The sequence below is a fragment of the Prionailurus bengalensis genome, chromosome C2, assembly GCF_016509475.1.
Source record: "Prionailurus bengalensis isolate Pbe53 chromosome C2, Fcat_Pben_1.1_paternal_pri, whole genome shotgun sequence".
NCBI classification, from domain to species: Eukaryota; Metazoa; Chordata; class Mammalia; order Carnivora; family Felidae; genus Prionailurus; species Prionailurus bengalensis.
In genome coordinates, this window is record NC_057350.1 from 124,752,564 (window position 1) to 124,775,169 (window position 22,606).

Genomic DNA, 22,606 nt, shown 5'->3' on the forward strand with positions numbered 1-22,606 from the left:
CTAGAAAAATGCTAAGGACTCTGAGCACACCAGCCTCTGAGATCAAGGGGCTTCATAATGATGATTACAATGATGGCAACAGCTACCATTTACGGGGCCATAACCACAAGGCACCAGCCACTGAGCAGAACTCTTCACAAACACCATCGAAGTTAATCCTCAAAGCAACATGATGCAGTTAATAATAACTCCACTTATGGCCACTACTCTCTGCTGCTTCTAGATCTGGACCCGAGGGTCCAGCAATGGCACTGAAGCTGGACACACAGATGTCACCTGACTCGCTAGACTGTTTCTGGGATAGAAGAAGAGAAGCAGGAGTTGGAGTGTGACATGTTAGCCCTCTGCCTACCATAACCATGTGTTTATACTGACCAGATATGGAAGATTCTTCAGTGGCTTTTGGCAATTTTAAGGAAAGATTAATTTGTAAGACAGAAATACTTGAACACTTGGTCCTGTTTAGTCTTTTCTCAACAGGCCAGCAGTTGCCTTGAAGGGTGAAAATTAAACAGGAAATAGCTCCATAATTGCAGGGCCCAGGTGACTTAGATAATGCCTCAGATTGGGGGGTTGTTAGCACTTTCTGTATTATGTTCTGCGGAGCACCAGACCGGCTGGGTGAGATGTCCCACCACAGCACAGGGCTACAACCACATAAGACTGGGAAAGTCTGCATCCTATCTCCCCACTGTTGGAGTTGCAAAGTATCTCTCATAGAATGAAGACTCTGTGCAGTTCTTCAGTGTAGAAACCAGCTTCTCTTGCTTTTACCTCCTCATTTCCCGAACTTAGTAGCTCACGGGCCACATTTTTTTGACGACCAAATGACCTATGAAGCAAACACAGTGGGATGCCCCGGGATCTGTGAATGCTGGCAAAGAGGCCTAGAGGTGTTCACAGCACAAAGAGCAGAGGAGAGAGCCTTTATCTCTTTCCACATCCTGTTGCCTCATTCCAGTCTGTGTGGCTTGGACGTCCCCAGGTACAATTCCATAAGCCATGAAGCTGAGGCTAAATGAGGTATCAGAGAATGGCCAGGGGCTGGAGTGTGAATGACCCACCTCAAATTTCTTATAGAACCCTGGGCACAGAAAACCATTGCTATGTGGTGAAGATAATACATTAGAGCTCTGGAAAACATAAACTGCCCCAAACAGGGAGGTCTCATCTAGCTGGACCCAGAAGTCCTTATGCCTCCAGGGGAAGTATAAAGAAGGGTCAGTCAGAAGTTACTGGTATTTGGGCAGCCACAGAATGTGCACAATCTAGGATGGTCTGACCTGACAATATGGGCCAGCCCACAGCTTTCAGGCTTGTAGAGCACTGTGCTGACCCTGGAGACAGGCCATTCTGAGTTCAAATTCCACCTGTATTGCTTCCTCACTATATAACCCAGGGAAAGTGACACAGCCTCTCTGAGCCAGTTTCCTCATTGGTAAAGTGGAGATAATATGGTACTTATCTCATGAGTTTGTTGGGTGAGGTTTCCCAAGGGAGGTTCCACCCTGGGGCACCATTCCTGGTCGGTTTCAAGGCATGTCTTAGTTACCGCCCCAAGTATTACCATGGGTCCACACAGTGTAGCCCCCAGATCATCTTACCTAAAATTTGGCTCCTATGTTCCCCAAAAGATTAATCCCCTGTCCCACTTTTTGGATCTCACCTTGACTCCAAAGCTGAAAACCACTGTTTTCTCCTCCCAACCTGATACCTCCACACATATCCATCCAATTATCAAATCCTGTAATTGCTTTTTCAGCCATGTATACTTACACAAGTCACTTAACCTCTCTCAGACTCCATGTCATCACTTGTCATGGCTTGAGGAGTAGGTGCTTAAGCCATGGCTTTCAAATTTCTTACACCATGGAACTCTCTCCAGACATCCCCTTATGAGGAAATCCAAGATATAAAAAAAACCCAGAGATTCTGGGTCTAAGGTAAGACTCAGAAATGTGTAGTTTTTACATCTTCCCACATGATCCTGATGGGCAGCTAGCTTTGGGACCCATTGGTGAATTCTTAGACATGACAGGTTCTCAACCAATATTCGTGAACAATATTTGAGCAAGGCACTAGCATTCATGTACCAGTTCATGCCAATCTGAACCTATTTTTTCTTTTCAACTTAGGATACAGATATGTAACCCTCTTACTTTCTGGGCTGCCTAATGCTAGGTGAAATTCTTCTCTTTATGATAAAGGCTGTCTATTCAATTTCAGTTCCAAAATCCCAGCCAGGGCCCTTCCCCATGCAGATGTGATACCGTTGTGGGTTCCCATCTGTGGTCAAACTGCTGGCCCACAGTGAAGTCCAACCAGCCAGCTTCAGTCCCTTCATGGTCCTTTAGAACCAAGGTTGTTTAGGTCCTTTAGAGTGATAGTAACTGAAGAGATCCAGAAGGAAATGGGTCAGAAAGGAAATGGGAAGAGAGGATAAAGGACGTGATGTTTGTTTACCATAGAAGCACAACAGAAAGGGTGGGGTATGGCCAGCAGAGATGTTAGTTCTCCATATTGACTGGAGCTTCCTGAACTGTTGGTAACTGCTGCTCTTTCTCACGGGCTCAATAGTATTTATCCCCCACCAGACAGCACACAGGGTCAAGTTTAATCACCCCCCTACCATAGAGATGGGACTGGGGTTCTCGGAGAAAGAACACTCAATGAATTTGAATTGTTCTTACTCTTGAGGTCAGTATCAATGTCAGAGTTTCTGAAAATTTCCAGGTAGAATTTCTGAAAAAAAATTAAAAATTTAGATTGATATCCAAAAATATCTGGAGAATTCACAGACATAAAGAGATTCAAACATGATTTGGCTAGATACTAAGAGCTTAATAATGTTTATAGCAAGTCCCAGAATTATCCTTTGTTTCTAAATCTATTCTACAGGACAGTGACATTTTATACAAAACCAGAGGTTGGCGAGAAAGTTGGTTCTGCACCTAGCTTCATACTATAAAATTCAAGGCTTAGTAAATGAAACACCCCACTGAGGGGCACACTCCCTTTTACTTACTAATAGTCTCTAAGAAATGAATATGTTTTCCTTCAAAATATTTTTTAATAACTTCACTCCTGTTTTAAAGTAAATATATAGTTAAAGATAACTGGAAGGCTCTCTGACGAAACTTAATTTCCAAATATCCATTGCCATTGTTTTCAATCAAAAATATATGTGAAAACAAAGACTGCATATGTACCAATTGTAAATCTGTCATAGGAATACTACTCAAAGTGTGGCCAATGACCAATAATAATGAACATCACCTTGGAGTTTATCCGAAATGCAAACTCATGGCTTGCCCTGAGACCTAACAGAGTCAGAACATATGGGACCAGGGCCCAGTCATCTCTTTGAACAAGTTTTCGTGGAAATTCTGATGCTTACTGAACTTTAAAAATAACTGCCTTATTGTTCTTAAACATTTTACAACATATACATGTTTCAAATCATCACATTGTACAACTTAAAGTTATGCATTCTTATTTGTTCATTGTATCTTAGTAAAGGTAGGGATAAAAAGAACTGCTATAGAATTTGATGGGGAAAAAATTAAGGCAGAGAAAACATGTAAATGGAGTAAATGAGGCAAAATCTTAATTATTGAATCTGGATAGTGGTTGTGTGTAGTTCTTTGTATTCTCCTCTCTGTTTTGTTTTAAACTTTTTGCAATAAAAAATATAAACAACTATTCATCTTTTCCTTAAAAATAACCAAAGAAACCTCTGAACAACTATTTATTAAGTGTCTAGAATATGCTTAAAGTTGTCTTGGAGGCTCATGACTGAGGCAGAACAGCCTAGCTAAGTACATCCTCAATCTGCTTTAAAAATGAAAGTTTGCTGGGGTGCCTGGGTGGCTCAGTCAGTAGAGCATCTGACTTCAGCTCAGGTCATGATCTCACAGTTCATGAGTTCAAACCCCGTGTTGGGCTCTGTGCTGACAGCTTGGAGCCTGGAGCCTGCTTCAGATTCTGTGTCTCCCTTTCTCTCTGCCCCTTCTCTGCTTGTTCTCTCTCTCTCTCTCTCTCTCTCTCTCTCTCAAAAATAAATAAACATTAAAAAAAATTTTTTAATGAAAGTTTGCATGTATCCATACCTGCCATGGCTATTAACAAAAGGTCCATTTTTACCCATGATCTAGACTGGTTATTTTTAAGTGGTCCTTTTTCTTTTAAACCATGAAGTCTTTTGCTCAGCAAGCTCTTAGGAGGAAACCCAAAATGTCAGATAGATAGAATGGAGCTTCTAGGTGGAGCGGTGTGTGTGTGTGTGCGCGTGTGTGTGTGTGCATGCACATGCATGTGTATGTGTGCATGTGTATGAATGCACATACACACTGGGACTTGCAGCTCAGAGGTAAGCCCTGCCTGCTACCTCTCCCTCCTATTAGGGCTCCTGAAGAGGCACTGAGAGACCCTAGGTTTCTAGACAATTGACTGAGATGCCCAAACTGGCCGTGTGTAAGACAACTCTTCTTTTCCATTTAAGCAAAGAAATGTGGCCTGCCCATGATCTGTGCCTCTGGTCCTAAATGTTTGGCCTTGTTAGAGAAATGAATGAGTCTGGCTGAACACATCATAACCTCCACAACTCCCTTTGCCAACAGATATTGATTTTGCCACCCGCAAGATCGCAGTACGTCTGACTCAGACAAAGATCATTGATCAAAACGGCGATAACTTCAAGACAAAAACCAACAGCACGTTCCGCAACTATGACCTGGATTTCACCGTTGGAGTGGAGTTTGAGGAACACACAAAGGGCCTGGACAATCGGACTGTTAAGGTGAGGACCTGGCCTGGCAGTTTCTACTCATATACTCTGTGTGCAGGAGCTGGCTATCTGCCTTCACAATGAAAATATGACAGAAACAACCTGGGAGGGATCAGGAGAGGGGACCAGAGTGGACTTAATGATGCTGGCAATTAGCAATTACTGGAAGTTCAGCAGGAAGAGGCAAGCTGCCTTCTACACTAAGTTTATAATGAAAGGAGAGATGAAAAGACTGCCGACCTCTCTAGGATCTGGGTTAGGAGGCCAGCTCCTATGCCGACATGGGTCTGGCCAAGAAGGTGGAATATTGTAGGGAGTGACAGTGATTTCACAAGCTGGGTAGCACAGCTTCATCCCAGGGGCAACCCTACTCAGCACCAGCCAAGCATTGCCATGGAGCCCTGGGGCCTTATGTTGCTAGATTTCATTTTTCTTTTCAAGAGATGCTGAGAATTCATGTTTTTATATGAAATACCTCAATATTGGAGGATCCCAACTGATGTAAATTTTTTTTAAGAAAAATAAAGTGCCAGGGCACCTGGGTGGCTCAGTCAGTTAGGCATCTGACTTTGGCTCATGTCATGATCTCACAGTTCATGAGTTCGAGCCCCACATCGGGCTCTGGGCTGACACCTCAGAGCCTGGAGCCTGCTTCAGATTCTGTGTCTCCCTCTCTCTCTGCCCCACCCCTGCTTGCTCTCTGTCTCTCGAAACTGAATAAACTTTAAAAAAAAATTTCAAAAAGAGAAAAAGAAAAAGAAAGTGCTAATCAAAAAAGGTCAGTAGACTAAATGAAGTCAGGGTTTCCCCAGTCCTGGTATTTGGAGGAATCTTCTGTCTCAGCATCACCTTAACTCACAGGACATCACTGAGGAAAGCCTCCGTTTATCAGAAGGCCAGACTTCCAGCCACTGGAACTGCTTGGGTATAGGTAGGACCTTGGTTGTGAGCAGACAACTCTGAGTGCGTAAGTCGAGAGTTATCTCAAAGCCTGAGAACCGTACTCTGCAGAGGAGATAGGTCCTTGCCCAGAAGAGCTTTTTGTAAATAAGGTAGAGAAGGATAGCAACAAGGGGAAGTGAGGAGGAAGGGGGGGAAGGCGAGGTAACAGCAGGCCCCCCTCTCCTCTTGCAACCCCATGTGGAATCATAACACAGTGTGCAATCTCCACAGTGCCCACACTCATAGTAAGTGCACCTGTCTTTGGTTATCCAAATCCAATTACACCTGGTCAGTCCCCACAAGTAGGAGTGGGGAGAAATGCATCTCAGTCATATTTAAGGATTCCCCCATTCCAATCTTAGCATCATGCAAGAACCTCATGGATGATACAGTCCAGGAAACTTCCGGGGATATCATTTAGCATAGTTGCCACAGACCACTCACTGTCCAGGCCCATGCAGTTTATACCACGGTGGGCAGCTTAAATATTTATAGCACCCACTCCCCCCATGCCAATGTAGACACCAGGACCTCTGCCCTGGCTCCCAAAGTGAGGGCGGGCAGGGCTGAGTATCATGTCCACCGGTATTTGTTCCCTCAACCCCCAGCAGTGGGCCATCCCCTTAGAGTGTCTCAGGAAAGCAGAATCCTCCACCCTGCCCTTCCCCTTTCACCGTAAGCCCCACTCTCTACAGAGTCCCACTTTTCTCTGGTGCATCCAGGAGCGCCTTCAAAGTCACAGGTCTCAACCCTCCCCCAAAGCCAGGGACATGAGGTCTGGCTGCTCTCCTGGGTGGGGAGAAAAAGCTGTCATCATTCTTTGGTGATGAGTCTGAAGCCAAGAGAGCAGGACACATTTTATTTCTCAATCAAGTTGTCCTGCAGCATTGATAATCTCAGCCATCACGTCAAGGTTGAATTATATTTAGTGCTCCTTGCTAAAGAAAAGTGGGAAATGAAAAGCACTTTGGAAATGCTTCCATCAGAGCAATCTTGGCATAAGAGCCTGAGCTTCCGGGCTCCGGAACAGCCCCTTGTAGAATCCCTCCCCGAGGGGTTGATGGATCGACAAGCCTTCTCTGAACTGTGTGGCTAGAAGGCCAATTCCTCAGACACCAGAACCGAAAGGAAATTTGTGGTCTGGATTTTTGCATCACTCTGCTGTTACAGCCTGATCTGTTCACAACGATTCATTTTCCCTCACCTTTCCGTTCTGGGTTTGGGCTATTGAAAAGCAGCCCTGTTGTCTCTGACTGGCTTTTCCATCACCTTTGATAGTTGAGAACTCACTCTTCCTGAAATCAGTCACATACGTGCAACCTTCCTGACCCTTAAAGGATTCTGTCTCTTAACACCTGTTCTTCTTGTGCCTCTTCTTCCATTCTCGTCCCTCTGGGCTCCCTCTGGGAGCCCCATCTGTTCCCCAGGATCAGGTCTTAGTCCTGCATGGAGAGAGAATCCCCCTTCCCACTTTTTGTCTCTATTCTGCCCAAAACAAAAAGTTGGGGCTTACACACACACACACACACACACACACACACACACACTCAGAGGAGACTGGTGGGGGCTGAGAAGTGCCCAGGACAGAATGTGCCCAGTCTCCTCCAGCAAAGGACTGTTCCCATGAGAATTACACAGAGAGCAGATGCCCTTGGAACTACCTACTCACTGTAACTTGACTGGATTCCTTCAGCTGGAAAGGGACTACAGGGAGCAAGTGAGTCTACCTCTCTGCTGAATTTCTATCTTCCACAGGTGGTGGCATGTGTGAGTGCACACAAAGCTGTGTGTCTATGTGCATGTGTGCACATGTGCATGTATGTGCCCCAGTATGCACGGGTGCATATATGTATATGTGTGCATGTGTATGAGTGTGTGTGTGTGTGTGTGTGTCTGTGTGTGTGCATGTATCTGTGTGTATATATGTTGCTGTAGCACTCATGCTCTTATGCTCCAGGGGTCTACTTCTCAACAACTTGGTCACCCTCAGGAACCCCTCTGAGAATCTCCCCATTGGGCAGTTTGGGGGAGAGATGTGTGTAGGGTGGGGTTGTAGCAGAGGCACAATAGAGCCCTAAAGTGCCCAGGTCTATGCCAGAACAGGAACAGTGACACCACTTTGATCATGGGGTCGAATCTTTGAGGGACCCAGGGATCATCTTCTTCCTTCCTATGGGTCACATGGGTCACTTCCTATTCTGATTTGTTTCTAAGAGAATTTAAAGCACCTTTCAAAAAGGTGCAAACAAGCAAACAAGCTTGCAAACAAGCAAAAAAAAAAAAATACACAAGCTTCCCAGAATAAAAGTACATTAAAAAGAAGTAATTAATAATCTTATAATGGAATAGCATATGGGCATAGAAAGGAATAAAGTACTGATACCTGCTGCAACCTGGATGAACTTGGAAAACATTCTGCCAAGTGAGAGAAGTCAGACACAGAAGGCCACTTGTCGTATGACTTATATAAAATGTCCATGATAGGCAAACCTATAGACACAAAAAGTGGTTGCCAGGGGCAGAGGGAGTGGGTAGCAGTGACTAATTCGTGCAGGACTTCTTTGGAAGACAATGAGAATATTCTGGATTTAGATAGTGGTGATGGTTTTACAACCCTGTGAATATACTAAAAATGACTGAATTATATACTTTGAAAGGGAGGGTAAATTGTATGGGAATTATATCTCAATTAAAAACAATAAGTAATTGGAGGCAGACAGTAAGGGCAGGGGAACACAGACACAGATGATGGCAGTTAGAACAAATAATGCCATTGTGATTATTCTGCGCCAGAGCCCAGGGGAAACACAGGAGGTCCCCACTTCAGGGATCGCCGGAGGGGACAGTGGGCACTGCCAGAATAACTCTTCCATGAGGGCAGGTGCACTGGGAGAGTTTAAACCTGTTAATAGTGCCCTTTAATGCTCTTAATTTAAAGAGCTGTTATTTTCCTTTAAAAAAAAAACTTCCTTGGGGACTGATTCAAATTTACAGAAAAGTTGCACGAAAGTAGCAAAGAATATCTGTATACCCTCTGCTGAGACTTACCTAACTGTTAACATTTTTGCCCCATTTGCTTTATCTTTTGTACATGTTCTCTTGCCATTATATAAATATATTTTTCTGAACAGTCTGATATGTTACCCCTAAATAATTGAGTGTTTCCTATGAATTGGGATATTCTTTTATGTAATCACAGTATAGTTGTCAACTTCTGCAAATTTAACATTGATACAGGACATATCTAATTTCCCATTCAGGGCTGTTTTTAATGATGTTAACTTTGAACACTGAGATAGGGGAAATTGCAGTGCGGGCGCAGTTTCCTTAATTCACTGCAAACACATCTTCTTCACCCTCTAGCTCACAAGCAATGATTTTCCTGACTAGTATCCATTTCCTCAGCCTCAAGATCTTTTAAGACAGTTGGGCATCTTTTAAAACCTCCTCTGATGTGGGGATGAGGGACACCAGCTAAAAGCAAGTTGAAGTGTGGAATTTTAGTTTATTTAACCATTCTCTCCTCTCTTCTTGTCGTCTGTTTCATGTAGGAAACATGTAGGTGTTGCCATTAATTGTAGATATTGCCATTGGTAATGGATTTACAGTTACAGAGTAACTGTTAGTCTTGCTGCCTACTAAGATTTATCAACAGAAAATATTAGGACAGGCCCTCATGCACCAACATTTTTCTTTTCTGTTCCTTCTATGTGTTTGCCAAGCGCCTACTACATGCCAGGCCTGGGTCATTGCATTGACCCCTTTTTGCCCTGAAAGATCTCACAGCCTCCTGAGGAGGCAGACAGGTAGATGGACAATTACCATCCAGTGTCCATATTGATGGTCCCATGGGTGCACTCCCGGGGTACCAGAGAAACCAAGGCAAGGAGGTGGGTCGGCTGAGTCATTGCCAAGAACCATCATCAATGAAGAGTACATACGCTCATTTATTCCCCCACGTGGATTTACCTCAAGATTCCGTTTCGACAAAATTACTCAATCACAGATTCATTTAACACTGCTTACCAGGTACCTTCTCTGGCTGGTGACTGTGCCGAGTCTGGGGTTGCAGAACTGAGCAGCTGGCATAGCCTCTTCCTTCATGGAGCTTATTGTCAATTGGGGGCAACAGATACTTGTTCAATGAGCATGTATTAGGTGTCCATTAGGTGTAAGGCAATGTGGGATGGGGGAGGCAGGGGTTAGAAGACAAGGTCTTTGCCCAAATAGAAGACATTTTGAGTTGTTTCTCATCCTTTTGGGAGGGAACTTAGTTGCAAGACTGATGATGAGCAACAACAAATGAGTATCCCCTTCTCATCTACTTGGGAGAGAATTCTGGAATATTCCAGACAACATCTCCCTCCCAGAAGGGCAAAGGGAACACCCTGTGAATTAAGCTTCTCCAAGACATTCAAAGATGTGAGGCTTAGGATGGCCCCAAAGGAGGAGATATTTTCTTTAGAAAACATAGGCAATTTTATCATTACATTAATTTAGGGAATATTAATACATGCAGATGGTTTTTTTTAAAGTAAAAAGTAGGGGCGCCTGGGTGGCGCAGTCGGTTAAGCGTCCGACTTCAGCCAGGTCACTATCTCGCGGTCCGTGAGTTCGAGCCCCGCGTCGGGCTCTGGGTTGATGGCTCGGAGCCTGGAGCCTGTTTCCGATTCTGTGTCTCCCTCTCTCTCTGCCCCTCCCCCGTTCATGCTCTGTCTCTCTCTGTCCCCAAAAAAATAAACGTTGAAAAAAAATTAAAAAAAAAAAAAAAGTAAAAAGTAAAAAGTGAAATTTCCTTCCCATCCTGACCCCCAGCCTCTCAGTTCCTTCCCGGGGACAAATACTACTAAGGGTTCTTTTACTTCCTTAAAGAGATTGTGTGCAAACATATACAGGCATGCACCCACCCCCCCTTGTTTTATGCACGTGGCCCTGCTCTTTGCTTTCTTGACTTAACTGTGCACTATGGAGACTGCCCTCCTCCATAAATAGAGAGCTGCCTCCTCCTTTCAAGGGCTGCACAGCATGGATGAACCGCACATATTTAACCAGCCACCCACTGACAGAATTGATGAGGCTTCCAGACATTTGCTGTAACAAACAACACTGCATTGTGTTGAGGAGTAAAATGAGGAGGAATAAAATTGTACATTAAATATATAATATGGTCAAGGTCAAATATTTTAGAAATAGGTAGACTTAACAATCTGTAGAAAGAAAATCTGTACCAAAAAATAGACCTAAATGTGCAAAGGACAGTGACTAAATAAACACAGGTCAGTTTGTCACCAACTAGGCTTGTAAGATAGAAAAGTAAACGTCTAGTCCTTGGCATAATATTGCTCATAGAGGTGTACTACTGATTGTACATGCTTAGAAGGAAACCAGCTGGCATCAGGGCCATCCCTGAGAAAGGACAGTACCGACACAAAACCACTGCCTGCATGGCAGTGACATCATTCTCTCAGGAGGTGCATGTGCAGTCCTAATCTGAGCTCAGAGGTGCGTGGCCCTAGAGAACCACCTAGGGCTGGTACGAATCGTCCTGAGGCAGGTACCAGGAGAAATAAAAGGGAAACAGAGGGCAGAGGAGTTGGGGGGTGTAAAATTTATAAGTGTGTGCACAGGAGTTTTTTGTTTCTTTTTTTCTTTTTTCTTTTTTTTTTTTTTTTTTTTTGAGAGGGAGACAGAGCGTGAGCAGGGGAGGGGCAGAGAGAGAGGGAAGAGAATTCCAAGCAGACTCCACACCATCAGCACAGAGCCCGATGCAGGGCTCGAACTCATGAACTGTGAGATCATGGCCTGAGCAGAAATCAAGAGTTGGACACTCAGCCAATTGAGTGACCCAGGCACCCCAGGCACAGGAATTTGAGCCTCTGGGAATTCAGCAGGTTTATGGCTTCTCCAACCTACTGGTCTGCTCAGCCTGGCTGTCCAACATGAGCTCCGAATCTCTGCTGCTGCTCCTGTTTTACTAACCAGTCTGCATTGCTTCCTGGAGGAAACCCAGGACCAGGGGAAGGTCCACCCTCCTGCTTCTGGATGATGAGGATGGCACTGAAGCCATCTGTTGTGGCCCCTGCTAGTTAGGTAGCTTCTCTGCATGTATTATTGCCCTCCAACAGGCAGTCCTCACAATGTAGCTTCTGTAGGAAAATTCCCAGAAGCAGAATTTCTAGGTCAAGGAGTATACACAATGCCATATTTCAAAAGGTAATATAAAATTGCCCTGCAAAAGGACTCATACCAATTTCTATACCCACCAGCCGTTTACGGAGGTGCCTGCTTCTCTACACTTCCTCCAACTCAGTGTGTTATCAGACCCTTTGATCTTTGACCCTATGATCAATTGTATCTGAAAAAACACCAGCCTTAATTTGCATTTCTCCTATTATGAGTAGGTTTGAATATGTTGTCTTATGGGCAAAAGCCATCTGCTGGTTTGTTTTTTTTCTCCTTGTAAGCTGTTGGCTGCATCCTTTTTAAAATTCCCTATTAGGTGAATGATCTTTTTCTTATTGATTTACAGGAGCCCTTTATATATAAGGAAGTCAGGTCTTTGGTATGTGTTACAGTTATTTTTCCCAGTTTGTTACTCATCTGTTGACATTACGCTATTTTCCCCTTCCACAAAGTTTACATCCTTACATAGTCAAATGCATCATCTTTTCCCCCACTGATGTGAAATGCTATCTTCACAGTATGGTAAAATGAGAGAGTAGAATTCTTTAAAAGAGAACCAGCTCCAATAAGCCGGTTTGGTGGGAATGGTGGGTATATGTGGAAAGTGAGTCTGGCAGATCTTGGCTTGGCAGAAGCTGAGGGCTCTGCCCTGTGGGCAAGCGGGAGGCTGGCTATGGCCTCGGGAAGTGCAGCTCTGGGTTTAGGCTTGCTCGGTCCCCATCAAGATCATACATTTGAGTCGCCTGGGAACCTGTCATTGCAGACGCTGATCACCTGGGAAGGCGATGTCCTGGTATGCGTGCAGAAGGGGGAGAAGGAGAACCGTGGCTGGAGGCAGTGGGTTGAGGGGGACAAGCTGCACCTGGTAAGTCCCGGGGTCTGCCCGGCTCCCTTCCACACGCTTCCACACATGACAGGTTCACCGCGCCAGGTGCTTTGACAAGAAAAACGGCCCTGCACTCCTCCCCTGAGCTCCAGCCAAATGCGTGTGGTCATATAGTCAGAAAGCCATTCCCATCTGGCTCAGGGGACTCCAGGAAGAAATCTATATCGCTGTTTCTGTGAGCGGCTGCAATTAAAGTGAAATTTCAAAATGCTGAGTTAGGAAGCCGAGATCCAGGGAGAAATGCAGGGAACCTGCTAAAGACCAGCTGAAGAGAAATGGGAGGCACAGAATTAAGACGCCCCAAGGGAGGGGAAGTCCAGGCCTCACCATTATGTGAGCCAGGGAAGAAGAGTGGTGGGAGTAGGGTGGACAGGGGCAGGTGGGCTTGGGAAACCATCTCACAGACCACAAGCATTACCCTCTCATCATCAGGTGTGCCCACCTGATCCTGAACTATTTTAGGTAAACTTGGTATTAGAACAGAGCAGTAGGAACAATTGCTGATCTCCTGAAATGAATTATGTGTCTAGATAGCTTAATTTTTCAGTCTTCAACCTTCAAGGAAATTTATGCATCCGGCATTCATGTAGGGGAAAATCTTTCACTGCTTTACACATTCAGTCACTCATTTGTCACACGGCTCTTCATTCATTCAATCATTCATTCACCTGTGGAGTCAAGGGGGTGCCTGGCTCCAGTGTCGGTATTCAGGTCACCATGGTGCCCTTCACAGGCGGGCTCTGCCTCACCTGAGATCTTTATTTTGGAGGCAGTGTCAACTGGTGATAAATGGGAGGCATTCACCGTGTTCTCCGTTGATGGTTTTCCCTACCTTCTCTGGTTTGGATGATGGATTTTTTTAATTGTAGTATAATCCCCAATGGTCCCTGTGGCTAAGACAATGGATTCATTGTCAACTGCAATGATTTTGTGGCCGTCCCCACACTCATATTTTTCCCTCCTCCCTCAAGGAGTCATGAGGTGAGGATAAGGCCTGGGGGTTCCCTCTGTCTAGATGAAAAGCAGCATCTTGTCTGCATAGGCAGGCCTGGGGGGAGCCCTTCTGCAGCCCATGCCCTGTCCTTGCCTGTGATGTCGCCAACCCACATTCTAATCCCCAGAGGCCAGAAATCCCCCAGGATGGAGTGACACCCCACCAGCCAGCATATTCCCAGGCCCTTGCCTTCCAAATGCTTTTCCCCACTAGATCCTTTCCTTCTTTGTGGCTTCACTGCCTTTTATAAATTAGGAGATGTTGCTTTAATCACGGGAGTAGGAAAAATCCCGCCCAAGAGGGTAATTTCTTTGCATTTTTCATTTTTATAGTTGTTCAAGCTCAATTCAAGTGTCAAAATCAAATTACTGCTACCTGCAGGGCATGCCAGCTGATTGGGTCTATGAGATGCACTTTGCCCAGAATGACTGTCCTCTTTATTCCAGCTTCCCCCACCACCCCAACTCCCAGACACCAAGAGGCGGGGGCAGGGGGAGGTGCGGGCATAGGAAGGCCTGGCTTGCTAGTCACTTCACCCACTTTCTAACCTTGCAGGAGCTGACCTGCGGTGACCAGGTGTGCCATCAAGTGTTCAAGAAGAAGTAATGGCCCACGAGGGGGCCTGCTGAGCACGTGCTCCACACTTCCCACATGGGTTCTCTGTGGGCTTAGGGAAGCAGCCATGGGGACCCTCCCCTCCTAACAGAGCCCAGTAAGGCATCTGGATGGGTTTTAAAACAGAATGAGTATGTTAACAGGTGACAAATATATACTTCCTTCGTTGAAACCTGGCATTAAATGAAAAAACAAAAATCACTCCCATACTTTGAGACCCTTTATATCTATCTCCCTTTATTTCTAGAACTCTCAGTTTTATCCACAGGCAACAGTGTGATTGCCCACATGGTGGTTTTCTGTGTAGCTTTTGTTGTGGTAGTTGTTGTTTATTTTTTGGTTTCATTTTATTTGTTTTTTGTTAATTTGTTTGGGGGAATTACTTTACTGAGAAACATTCCCTGGCTGACATCAGCATCCCCTACTAGTTCTTGAACATTGCCCTTTGTGATTCATTCCTTCGGATAGTACATTCATTTCTCCAAGATTCTCTATTTTAAGAATGCAGATGGCTTCCAGTTTGCACTTTGCCTTCAGCAACATGGGCCCGGCTACTTCTAAGGGCCTCTGCAGATCTTCAGTACCAGCTGCTCTTGGCCCAGGACAGCCCTCTGCCCTTCATCTATGGGCAAAATGGCACCCCTGCAGAGGACTTGCTAAGCACTTCCAGGAAGCCTGAGTTCAAGTTTTGCTTCTCCACTTCTTAGCTAGGTAACCATGGGAACTTCATTGACTTTTCTTTTTTTTTTTTTTGAAGTTTATATCTTTATTTTGAGAGAGAGAGAGAGAGAGAGAGAGAGATGGGAGGGGTAGAGAGAGAGGGAGAGAGAGAGAATCCCAAGTAGGTTCCACATTGTCAGCACGGAGCCCAATATGGGGCCCAAACTCATGAACCATGAGATTGTGACCTGAGCTGAAAACAAGAGTCAGATGCTTAACTGACCTAGCCACCAAGGAGCCCCTCATTGGCCTTTCTATCCATGTTTTTCTCTTCTATAAAATGGAGAAGACAAAATAGCATCTCCTCCATGAGGTTAATGTGAGCATTAAGCAAGCTATTGCATACAGAGTGCTTGGAATGGAACCTGATACATGGTAAGAATGAAGTTCCTGCTAGCTCTGATCATTATTTAGAGCTACTCCCTCCACATCCCAGGGGCCCAGATGAGTGGATACTAAGTAGGAACGACTCAGAACCCCCAAGGCCTCCTGGTACTTCCAGAACATTAGGTTTGTTACTCTGAGCTGAATTGTATTTTCCTGCTGGATGTACCAATGGAATAGTGCACCTGGAACAGCATGGTAGTCAATAGGAACAGATTTATGGTGGATCATTCATGGGGTCCTGAGAAAGCCCCATAGCTCAAAGCCATTTTCCTCCCCATTTTGTAGCAGGGCCTAGAATCCCACCATTAGGTAAGCATTATCTTTGAAAAGCAGGTTTATCCCCAGAGCAGTAGCATGTGGTGTTGGCACACTCGGGTGTGACTTGAATGAACAGAACATTCATCGATCCTGAGCAGCCTAAATGGAATCAAGGCGGGAGAGAAAAGTTGTAATCTGGCCACGTGGCCCAGGGCCAGCCTTGGGCTAAGCCCTTGACCAGGCATCCATGCCACAGGCCTCCTGGCAATCTGTCCTCCCCAACAGCCATGCCATGTTCCTGCCCCAGGAAAGACAGAGAAGTGCCTGGATGGAGCGTCATGCTGCCTGGGTGGGGGTGGGGGTCTTCCCACATGCTCTAGGGAAGAGGGGAGCTTTCTGAGGAGCTGCAGGACCGTCTCCAAGTGCAGGGACTGATGAAGCAAGCTCTTTGTCCCCAGCCCCCCTGGAGCTTCTCCAGGAGCCCCAGGTCCCCCTTTTGATGCCCCCTCCTAGTTTCACCCTTGTCCAAAACAGCCTCAAATCACCCTCTCCTTTGTCCTTCAAGAAAGCCCTAGAGAACAAGATCCATCTGAAAGCCCATTGAGACGAACTATCAGGTATTCTGTCCATGGCAGGGATTCTAATTACTAGTAACTTTCAGTCCTAGCTTCTGCAAAGTGTATTCCAGGGGATGTTAGCCCCCCGAGATTCTGTGAAGAAGTTGATGGTTAAATGAACTTTGGAAATGATGAAAACCATATCTCCTTCTTAGAAACTCGTGAGAATTCCTGTTTTTAAAGCTCTGACAAGTCCTGCAGCGAAGAAGCTGGGCCTTAAGCCCTGGGACCCCTTTACCCACAGTGTTTCACTCCTGGACAGTGTTTTGGAAACACCAACTTGTTCCTTACATGTGCAGACCACTTTTTCGATGACAGATAACAAACAATATAATTTAAAACTCCCATTTCCAAGTGGGATTTTCTCAGCGTACCTTTTCCACAAGTGAAGAGTTAACTGATTAGTTTCCCTGTGGCACAAAAGACCAACAGTGGCTCCATTCATTCTACTGCTCCTTCTTTTTTCAACAAAGAAAGTGGCACGCAGAAGTGGTCGAATTTGAGGTATTCATTTCAAAGCTGGGCAGATGTTGTGGGCCAGGGCCTGTCCCCATGTCCCTCACTCACTGTGGGCGAGATGGGGCAAGTCCTGCCTCTCGTGTTTCTGTTCCCTCAGCCGATTTCAAGACTAAATCATGACAATAATGCTTTCCCCCAGCACACGGACAAGTCTGTTTAGGGACAGAGTGCAAGGAGTCACCTTTGAAAACCCACCTTACACTGAGGCATATAGCCCCATACGGGCTGTTGGGAAAGACTCTCAGAACCTCAAACCCCAGCCTCTAGAGATGTCCTGAGGGAGGATGTGCTGATCTATGAACCATGGGGCCTGAGCTTGAAAGTTAAAAAAAAGCCTGCCCACTGAAAACCCCAGTTCACAAATGGGGAGCACTGAGTTGCTGAAATGTGGGCTTTGGCCTCAGCCCTTAGTTCAGACCCTGCTCGGCTGGACGGGGGTGCAGCCTCTGTTTCTCCTTCTGTGGAGTCAGGAATAAAGACTTTGGAGCCTGCGTCACAAAGAGTAGCGAGATTGGGCAAGAGCTTAGCACAGAACCTAAAGCCGTAGTCAGTACTCATTCTCTTCCCCAGTCCCATTGATTTATACATACATGTGTGCTGAGGTAGTGATCCCTTCATTAAAACTCTTGCTTTCTAAGCATTTTGATACTGACCTCCCCGGGGCACATGGGTGGCTCAGTCTATTAAGCGTCTGACTCTTGTTTCCAGCTCAGGTTATGACCTCATGGTTTGTGAGTTCGAGCCCTGCATCGGGCTCTGCACTGAGAGCATGGAGTCTGCTTGGGATTCTGTGTCTCCCTCTCTCTCTGCTCCCCCCCCCTTCTTGCTCTCTCTCTCTCCAGGTAAATAAATAAACACTTAAAAACAAAAACACTGACATCCCTTACACAGTCCCCAAATGTGAAGATCACAGGAGAATTGATTAAAAACACAGATTCCTGCCTCCCTCCCCCTTCAAGATTGTGGCTCTGAGGTTATGGGCAGGGCCTAGGAATCTGTGTTATTACAAGGCCCCCAGGTGAATCACCTGCAGGTGCTTGGCAGGCACAATGACAAACCCTACTTCTTTCAGTTAAAACATGATTCATTTTAATGCTTTTTTTTTTTTGAGAGAGAGAGACAGAGACAGAGCCTGAGTGGGGGAGAGGCAAAGAGGGACAGAGACACAGAATCCCAAGCAGGCTCCAGGCTCTGAGCTATCAGCACAGAGCCCAATGTGGGGCTTGAACTCACAGACTGCGAGATCACGAGCTGAGCCGAAGTTGGACCCTTAACTGACTGAGCCACCCAGGCTCCCCAAAGCATGATTTATTCCGAATGCATATTCACCTATGTACCTGTACCTGCACACTCTCAACAAAGCCCAGTCCATCTCCACAGGTGACCAAAGCAAGTGCAGACCACCTACACATCTCTCTGGAAGCTGTATCAGGACCTCGGCCTGCATGTCCTGAGCCCCTTAAGAGAAGTGGTTTCATGCTCTCTGGAGAAGCTTCATGGCAGGGGAGACACCTATCATATTCAGGCAACCTCTAAAGCCATGTCTTCCCAATCATCTGAAACCAGGCTGCATTTTTCTTAAGTCAACATTCACTCTAAATTTCCTTCAAGACTAATTCCACTGCAGACAGGATGTCACTGGAGAGGACTGGTTCACATTCTCCTAGGCTGCGGGGTTTGGTCCCACCTCTGTGCAGAGCTGGACAGAACTGATAGAGCAGGCCTCCCGGAGCCAATTCTTCCACTTGAACCAGCTCTTTTCACTCATGACTTGTGATTGATTAGAAGGGCAAAGGTTGGGGGTATTTAATTTTGGCTCACTGATGACACTTGTTATGTAAGTGGACCCAATTAGAAGCTGGGGCTTGAGAAAATGAAATAGAAATGCACTAACAGAATTTTCAAGAACTTTAAAGATTTGGTCATAGATTTTTCTGGGGTTGGTCCTCACTTTAGTTGCCCCTCATGCTTCTGGATCACTTAGGTCATGGATCATGATGGAGAACCCAGTGCAAGGCCTGGAAAGGTGGACAAAATCCCATCTTCTTTGAAATGCAACAATAGAAAATGCACTCAGCCGATCAGAGATCCTGTCGAGGCCGGGGACACAGAATGCGACATTGTGCTCCTGTCAGGAAACAACCATGCTAGGCATTTCATATGGAGGGAATGCAGTACAGGGAAGTGCTTACACAGAAGCCGAGAGGGAGAGGGTCACCATCAAATGACCCCTCCTTGTGCCACATGATGTATCAGGTGTGCCTTTCTACACGTACCTTAGTTCTCTTAATCCTCAACACAACCTCATGGTAGTACCAGCCTCTCTTCGCACATGAGAAAACAGGCTTGGCAGAATACGGAGGGGAAACATGTCCACGGTGACAGCCATGGACAGGGCCGTGGGTTTGGTGCAGCCTCACAGAGTCCTGTCTTTTGCTGTCATTCCCAGTGCAAGTGGCTGCCTTACTCCAGTCCTCCATCAGTCTTTGGGCAAATATGACCTTTTCCAGATGTAGACAAACCTGAATCCCAATCTTAATGGACAGTGAGGTTAATAAAAGAAAGTGCTTACTGAATTGGAACAAAACAGACTGTTTTATTAGTCTTAATTATTTTTAACTCCTAGTATTTAAAAGTTCAATGGAAATGTTTTCTTTTATTAAAGTTTACTGTTTTAAGCTTAAAAAGCAATGAACACTTCTCTAAAGCTTCTTGAGAGCCTAGATCCTTGGCTCTGGAGATTCCCACAGTCTGGGCCACCAGGTATTTGCTCTCACCTGCCTGCTGTCGGGCCTGCTTGTGTGTAAGTGTGTGTCCAAGTGATTGGGAGTGTGTGGGTGACTCTGAAACCTCTGCTTCGTGGTATTTTCATACTTGCAATTATTTAATGACTAACTTCCCATCCTCCTGGATCACAAACTCCGCAGGGCAGAGGCGGTTCTATTTTTTGTCCTGCTCATAGCATCCGATGCCTGCTAGTGCCTCTGACACGTACAATCGGACAGGAAGTATTGATGGGGCACATATAAGTGCCAGGGCCTGTGATAGATGCCAGGCATTCTTCTTCATTGACCTATTCATTCAGGGAGCATGCATTGATCATCTACTGTGAGCCAGGTCCAGTGGCCTGGCATGAGGAGATAGGGATAAGCAAAGCAGGCATGTTCCCTCTCCTCACAGATTTGTTTCTAAGCCTCACAGCCTTTCAAGGATGACATTATTATCTTCATTTTATAATTGAGGTTCCAAAAGAGTGACAAGGATGTCCAAAACCACACCCCTAAGAAGCGACACAGCCAGGACCCTAATCTTTGTCCCCAGCCCGACATGGTCACTTTTCTCTGGGTGGGGCTGGGGCAGAGGGAGAACCCACAAATTAACCAGAGAAATCAGGACCCTGTTGCTTTATGTGTCTCTCATACTGAAAGAAAAAAATAAAAGGCCCTTGTAACCCAGGAGACACAGATAAACAAGATCCTGTCTGTAAGGCCCTTAACACGTTGCCTGGCATGTAACAGTCACACAGTAATTAGTGGCCAAAATGATAGTCTATTATTACTTTTTCAAACCAAAATGGGACCATTTTGACCCCCAGGGGACATTTGGCAATGTCTAGAGGCATTTTTGGTTTGGTAACTAGGGGTGAGGTACTAGTGATGGCTGGAAACCAGGGCTGCTGCTAAATGTCCTACAACACATAGGACAGCCCCACAGCAAAGGTTACCCAGCTCCAAATGTCAGTGGTGCAGAAGATGAGACGCTCGTCTAGTGGGATATTTTCTTGAATCACTAATATTCTTCTATAACATTTTCAGAGGATACAGAGCAACTGACCACATGACTGACAATCTAGAATAAATTGGAAGACTCTATTTGTCTTGTGACCCAAGTATAGGACTGATCTGCTTTACCCTGCTTGCCAAGACTTCAGAGGACTTTCATTTGTCTGTGAGATTTCCTTTGCAGACCAGTTTTGGGGTGTTGCCCCTGTTTGACTCATTCTACCCACTCCCCTTACCCCAGTCACATTGGTTCTCTCAGGAAGCATGGAAGGGTTGAACAAAACCTGCTTCTTTGCAGAAAAAGTCAAGATTGCAAAGATTGAGTTAATATTTTTAAAAGACCATCCTCTCAAAGTTCCTTCTCCCTCTACCACAGACCTGGAGTCTCCTTCTTATGAACTTTAGGGAATGTTAGTGCAATTCAGGTAATGGGAACTCTGGAAGCCAGCACCAGGTGACATGAGCCCAACCAGATTAGAGCTACTTCAAGTCCCTTTAGACTTAAGGAACAACAGCCTTGTCAGAAATGTCAGGATAATTAGAAAAAAATAGTATTGCTTTCTCTACTCAGGGTCAGGTTCAGGGGATTGCAGAGGCATCAGCTAGGAAGCAGCTACATTTTCTCTAAAACATAAGGGTATAGAAGACCTACATGAATCAAGACCTTAGTGGTTATCTGAGCTATACTTAGCCACAGTACTCCCACCCTATGTTCCAGAGCATTCCCCACTCCTCTGGGGCTCACATTTATTACAGACACAGAAATTCCCCAAATCAGGAGAAACCCCAGGGTCCTCAGACATCCCCGATGGAGCTCCTCCAAGTTTGGGAGACTCCACTGTAAGTGAGACACTCAGGCAGACTCTGATGCCACCTCCAACAGGTGGCCTGGAGGTGGGCATTTCAATGGCCGGAGGAGCTCATGGCCTCTTGCTGGCACCTAGGAAGGGAAGCTTTGTCAAAGGCAGAAGGGTGGGATGGATATTCCGTGGCTCTTGTTATCCCATTAAAACAGAACAAGAAGGAGAAAAAGGCCACTTCCCTCTGCAACCGTTCAGGAGAAAAAGTTAAGCCCCACTAGCCAACAGATGGACTCTGACCCTTGGCTCCTTTGAAAGCCAGATTATCTGAAGTCCTGTTTCCAATCTCTTTGAACCAAATATCACCAGGGAAACTCAGAAGGAACCACATATCCCAATGGACAAATCAATGCCTTTGCGTTAGAAGTCAACATTCTGGCAGGCAACAGCTGGGCCTATCTGCCCAGATCTGCTTAGCTGGGCTTCACTGCCATTTTGCCTTGGGTGGAGCTGCCCTAGACTCTCTGCCTAGGAATGTCCTTTCTCTATCTCTTTTCCCTGTCCCCTGCCTTCTCATACCCACACTGGGAAGATTTTTGTCATTAACTGATAGTGGGTAATCTTGGGACAAAGGGCACTTAGAGGTGAGAAGGCAAAACATGAAAAAGCAGGGCCTGTGGGTAGGAAGCAGGGATGGGGACAGGGAAGAGCTGGGTGCCAGAGAGTGGTTGGTTGGCAGCTAAGATCTAGGATGCACATGTGGGATCCTCTCTAAGAGAGTATTGAGATACCAACCGTATACAGAACAAACAACTCAATCACCCATGGGACTCCCTCTTGCTCTCAGGGCCTCCACAGGATTCTAGACCATAAACAGGTTCTGAGTGAGCAGAGACAGTAAAGAAAGTCTGGCTGCTGCTCTACCACCTGTGTGACCTTGAGTTAGTTTCTGAACCTCTCTGAGCCCTTTTCTGGCAAGTAGATAGACTAACCCTGGCTGAGCTCTCAAGTTTACCATGGGTGTTTAAGAAGCCAGAGGATGTCACAGTCTTGAAAACCTGGGAATGCTTCTCACGTGCCAGTGTGAGGTATATATTAGTTATAACATGGCAAGAAG

The 22,606-nt window shown here is 45.7% G+C and overlaps 1 protein-coding gene across 3 annotated transcripts in view; it reads left to right on the plus strand.

Moving 5' to 3' along the window:
* The window catches only part of RBP2 (retinol binding protein 2), a 68,024-nt gene extending 53,403 nt beyond the window's left edge, over positions 1 to 14,621 (plus strand). For all 3 annotated transcript variants that reach the window (XM_043595278.1, XM_043595277.1, XM_043595276.1), the window contains 3 exons: positions 4,620 to 4,798; positions 12,675 to 12,776; positions 14,347 to 14,621. In XM_043595278.1, the coding sequence (XP_043451213.1) occupies positions 4,620 to 4,798; positions 12,675 to 12,776; positions 14,347 to 14,397 (332 nt within the window). In that variant the 3' untranslated portion in view covers positions 14,398 to 14,621. The remainder of the gene's footprint in view (positions 1 to 4,619; positions 4,799 to 12,674; positions 12,777 to 14,346) is intronic.
* The last annotated feature ends 7,985 nt before the right edge of the window (positions 14,622 to 22,606 follow it).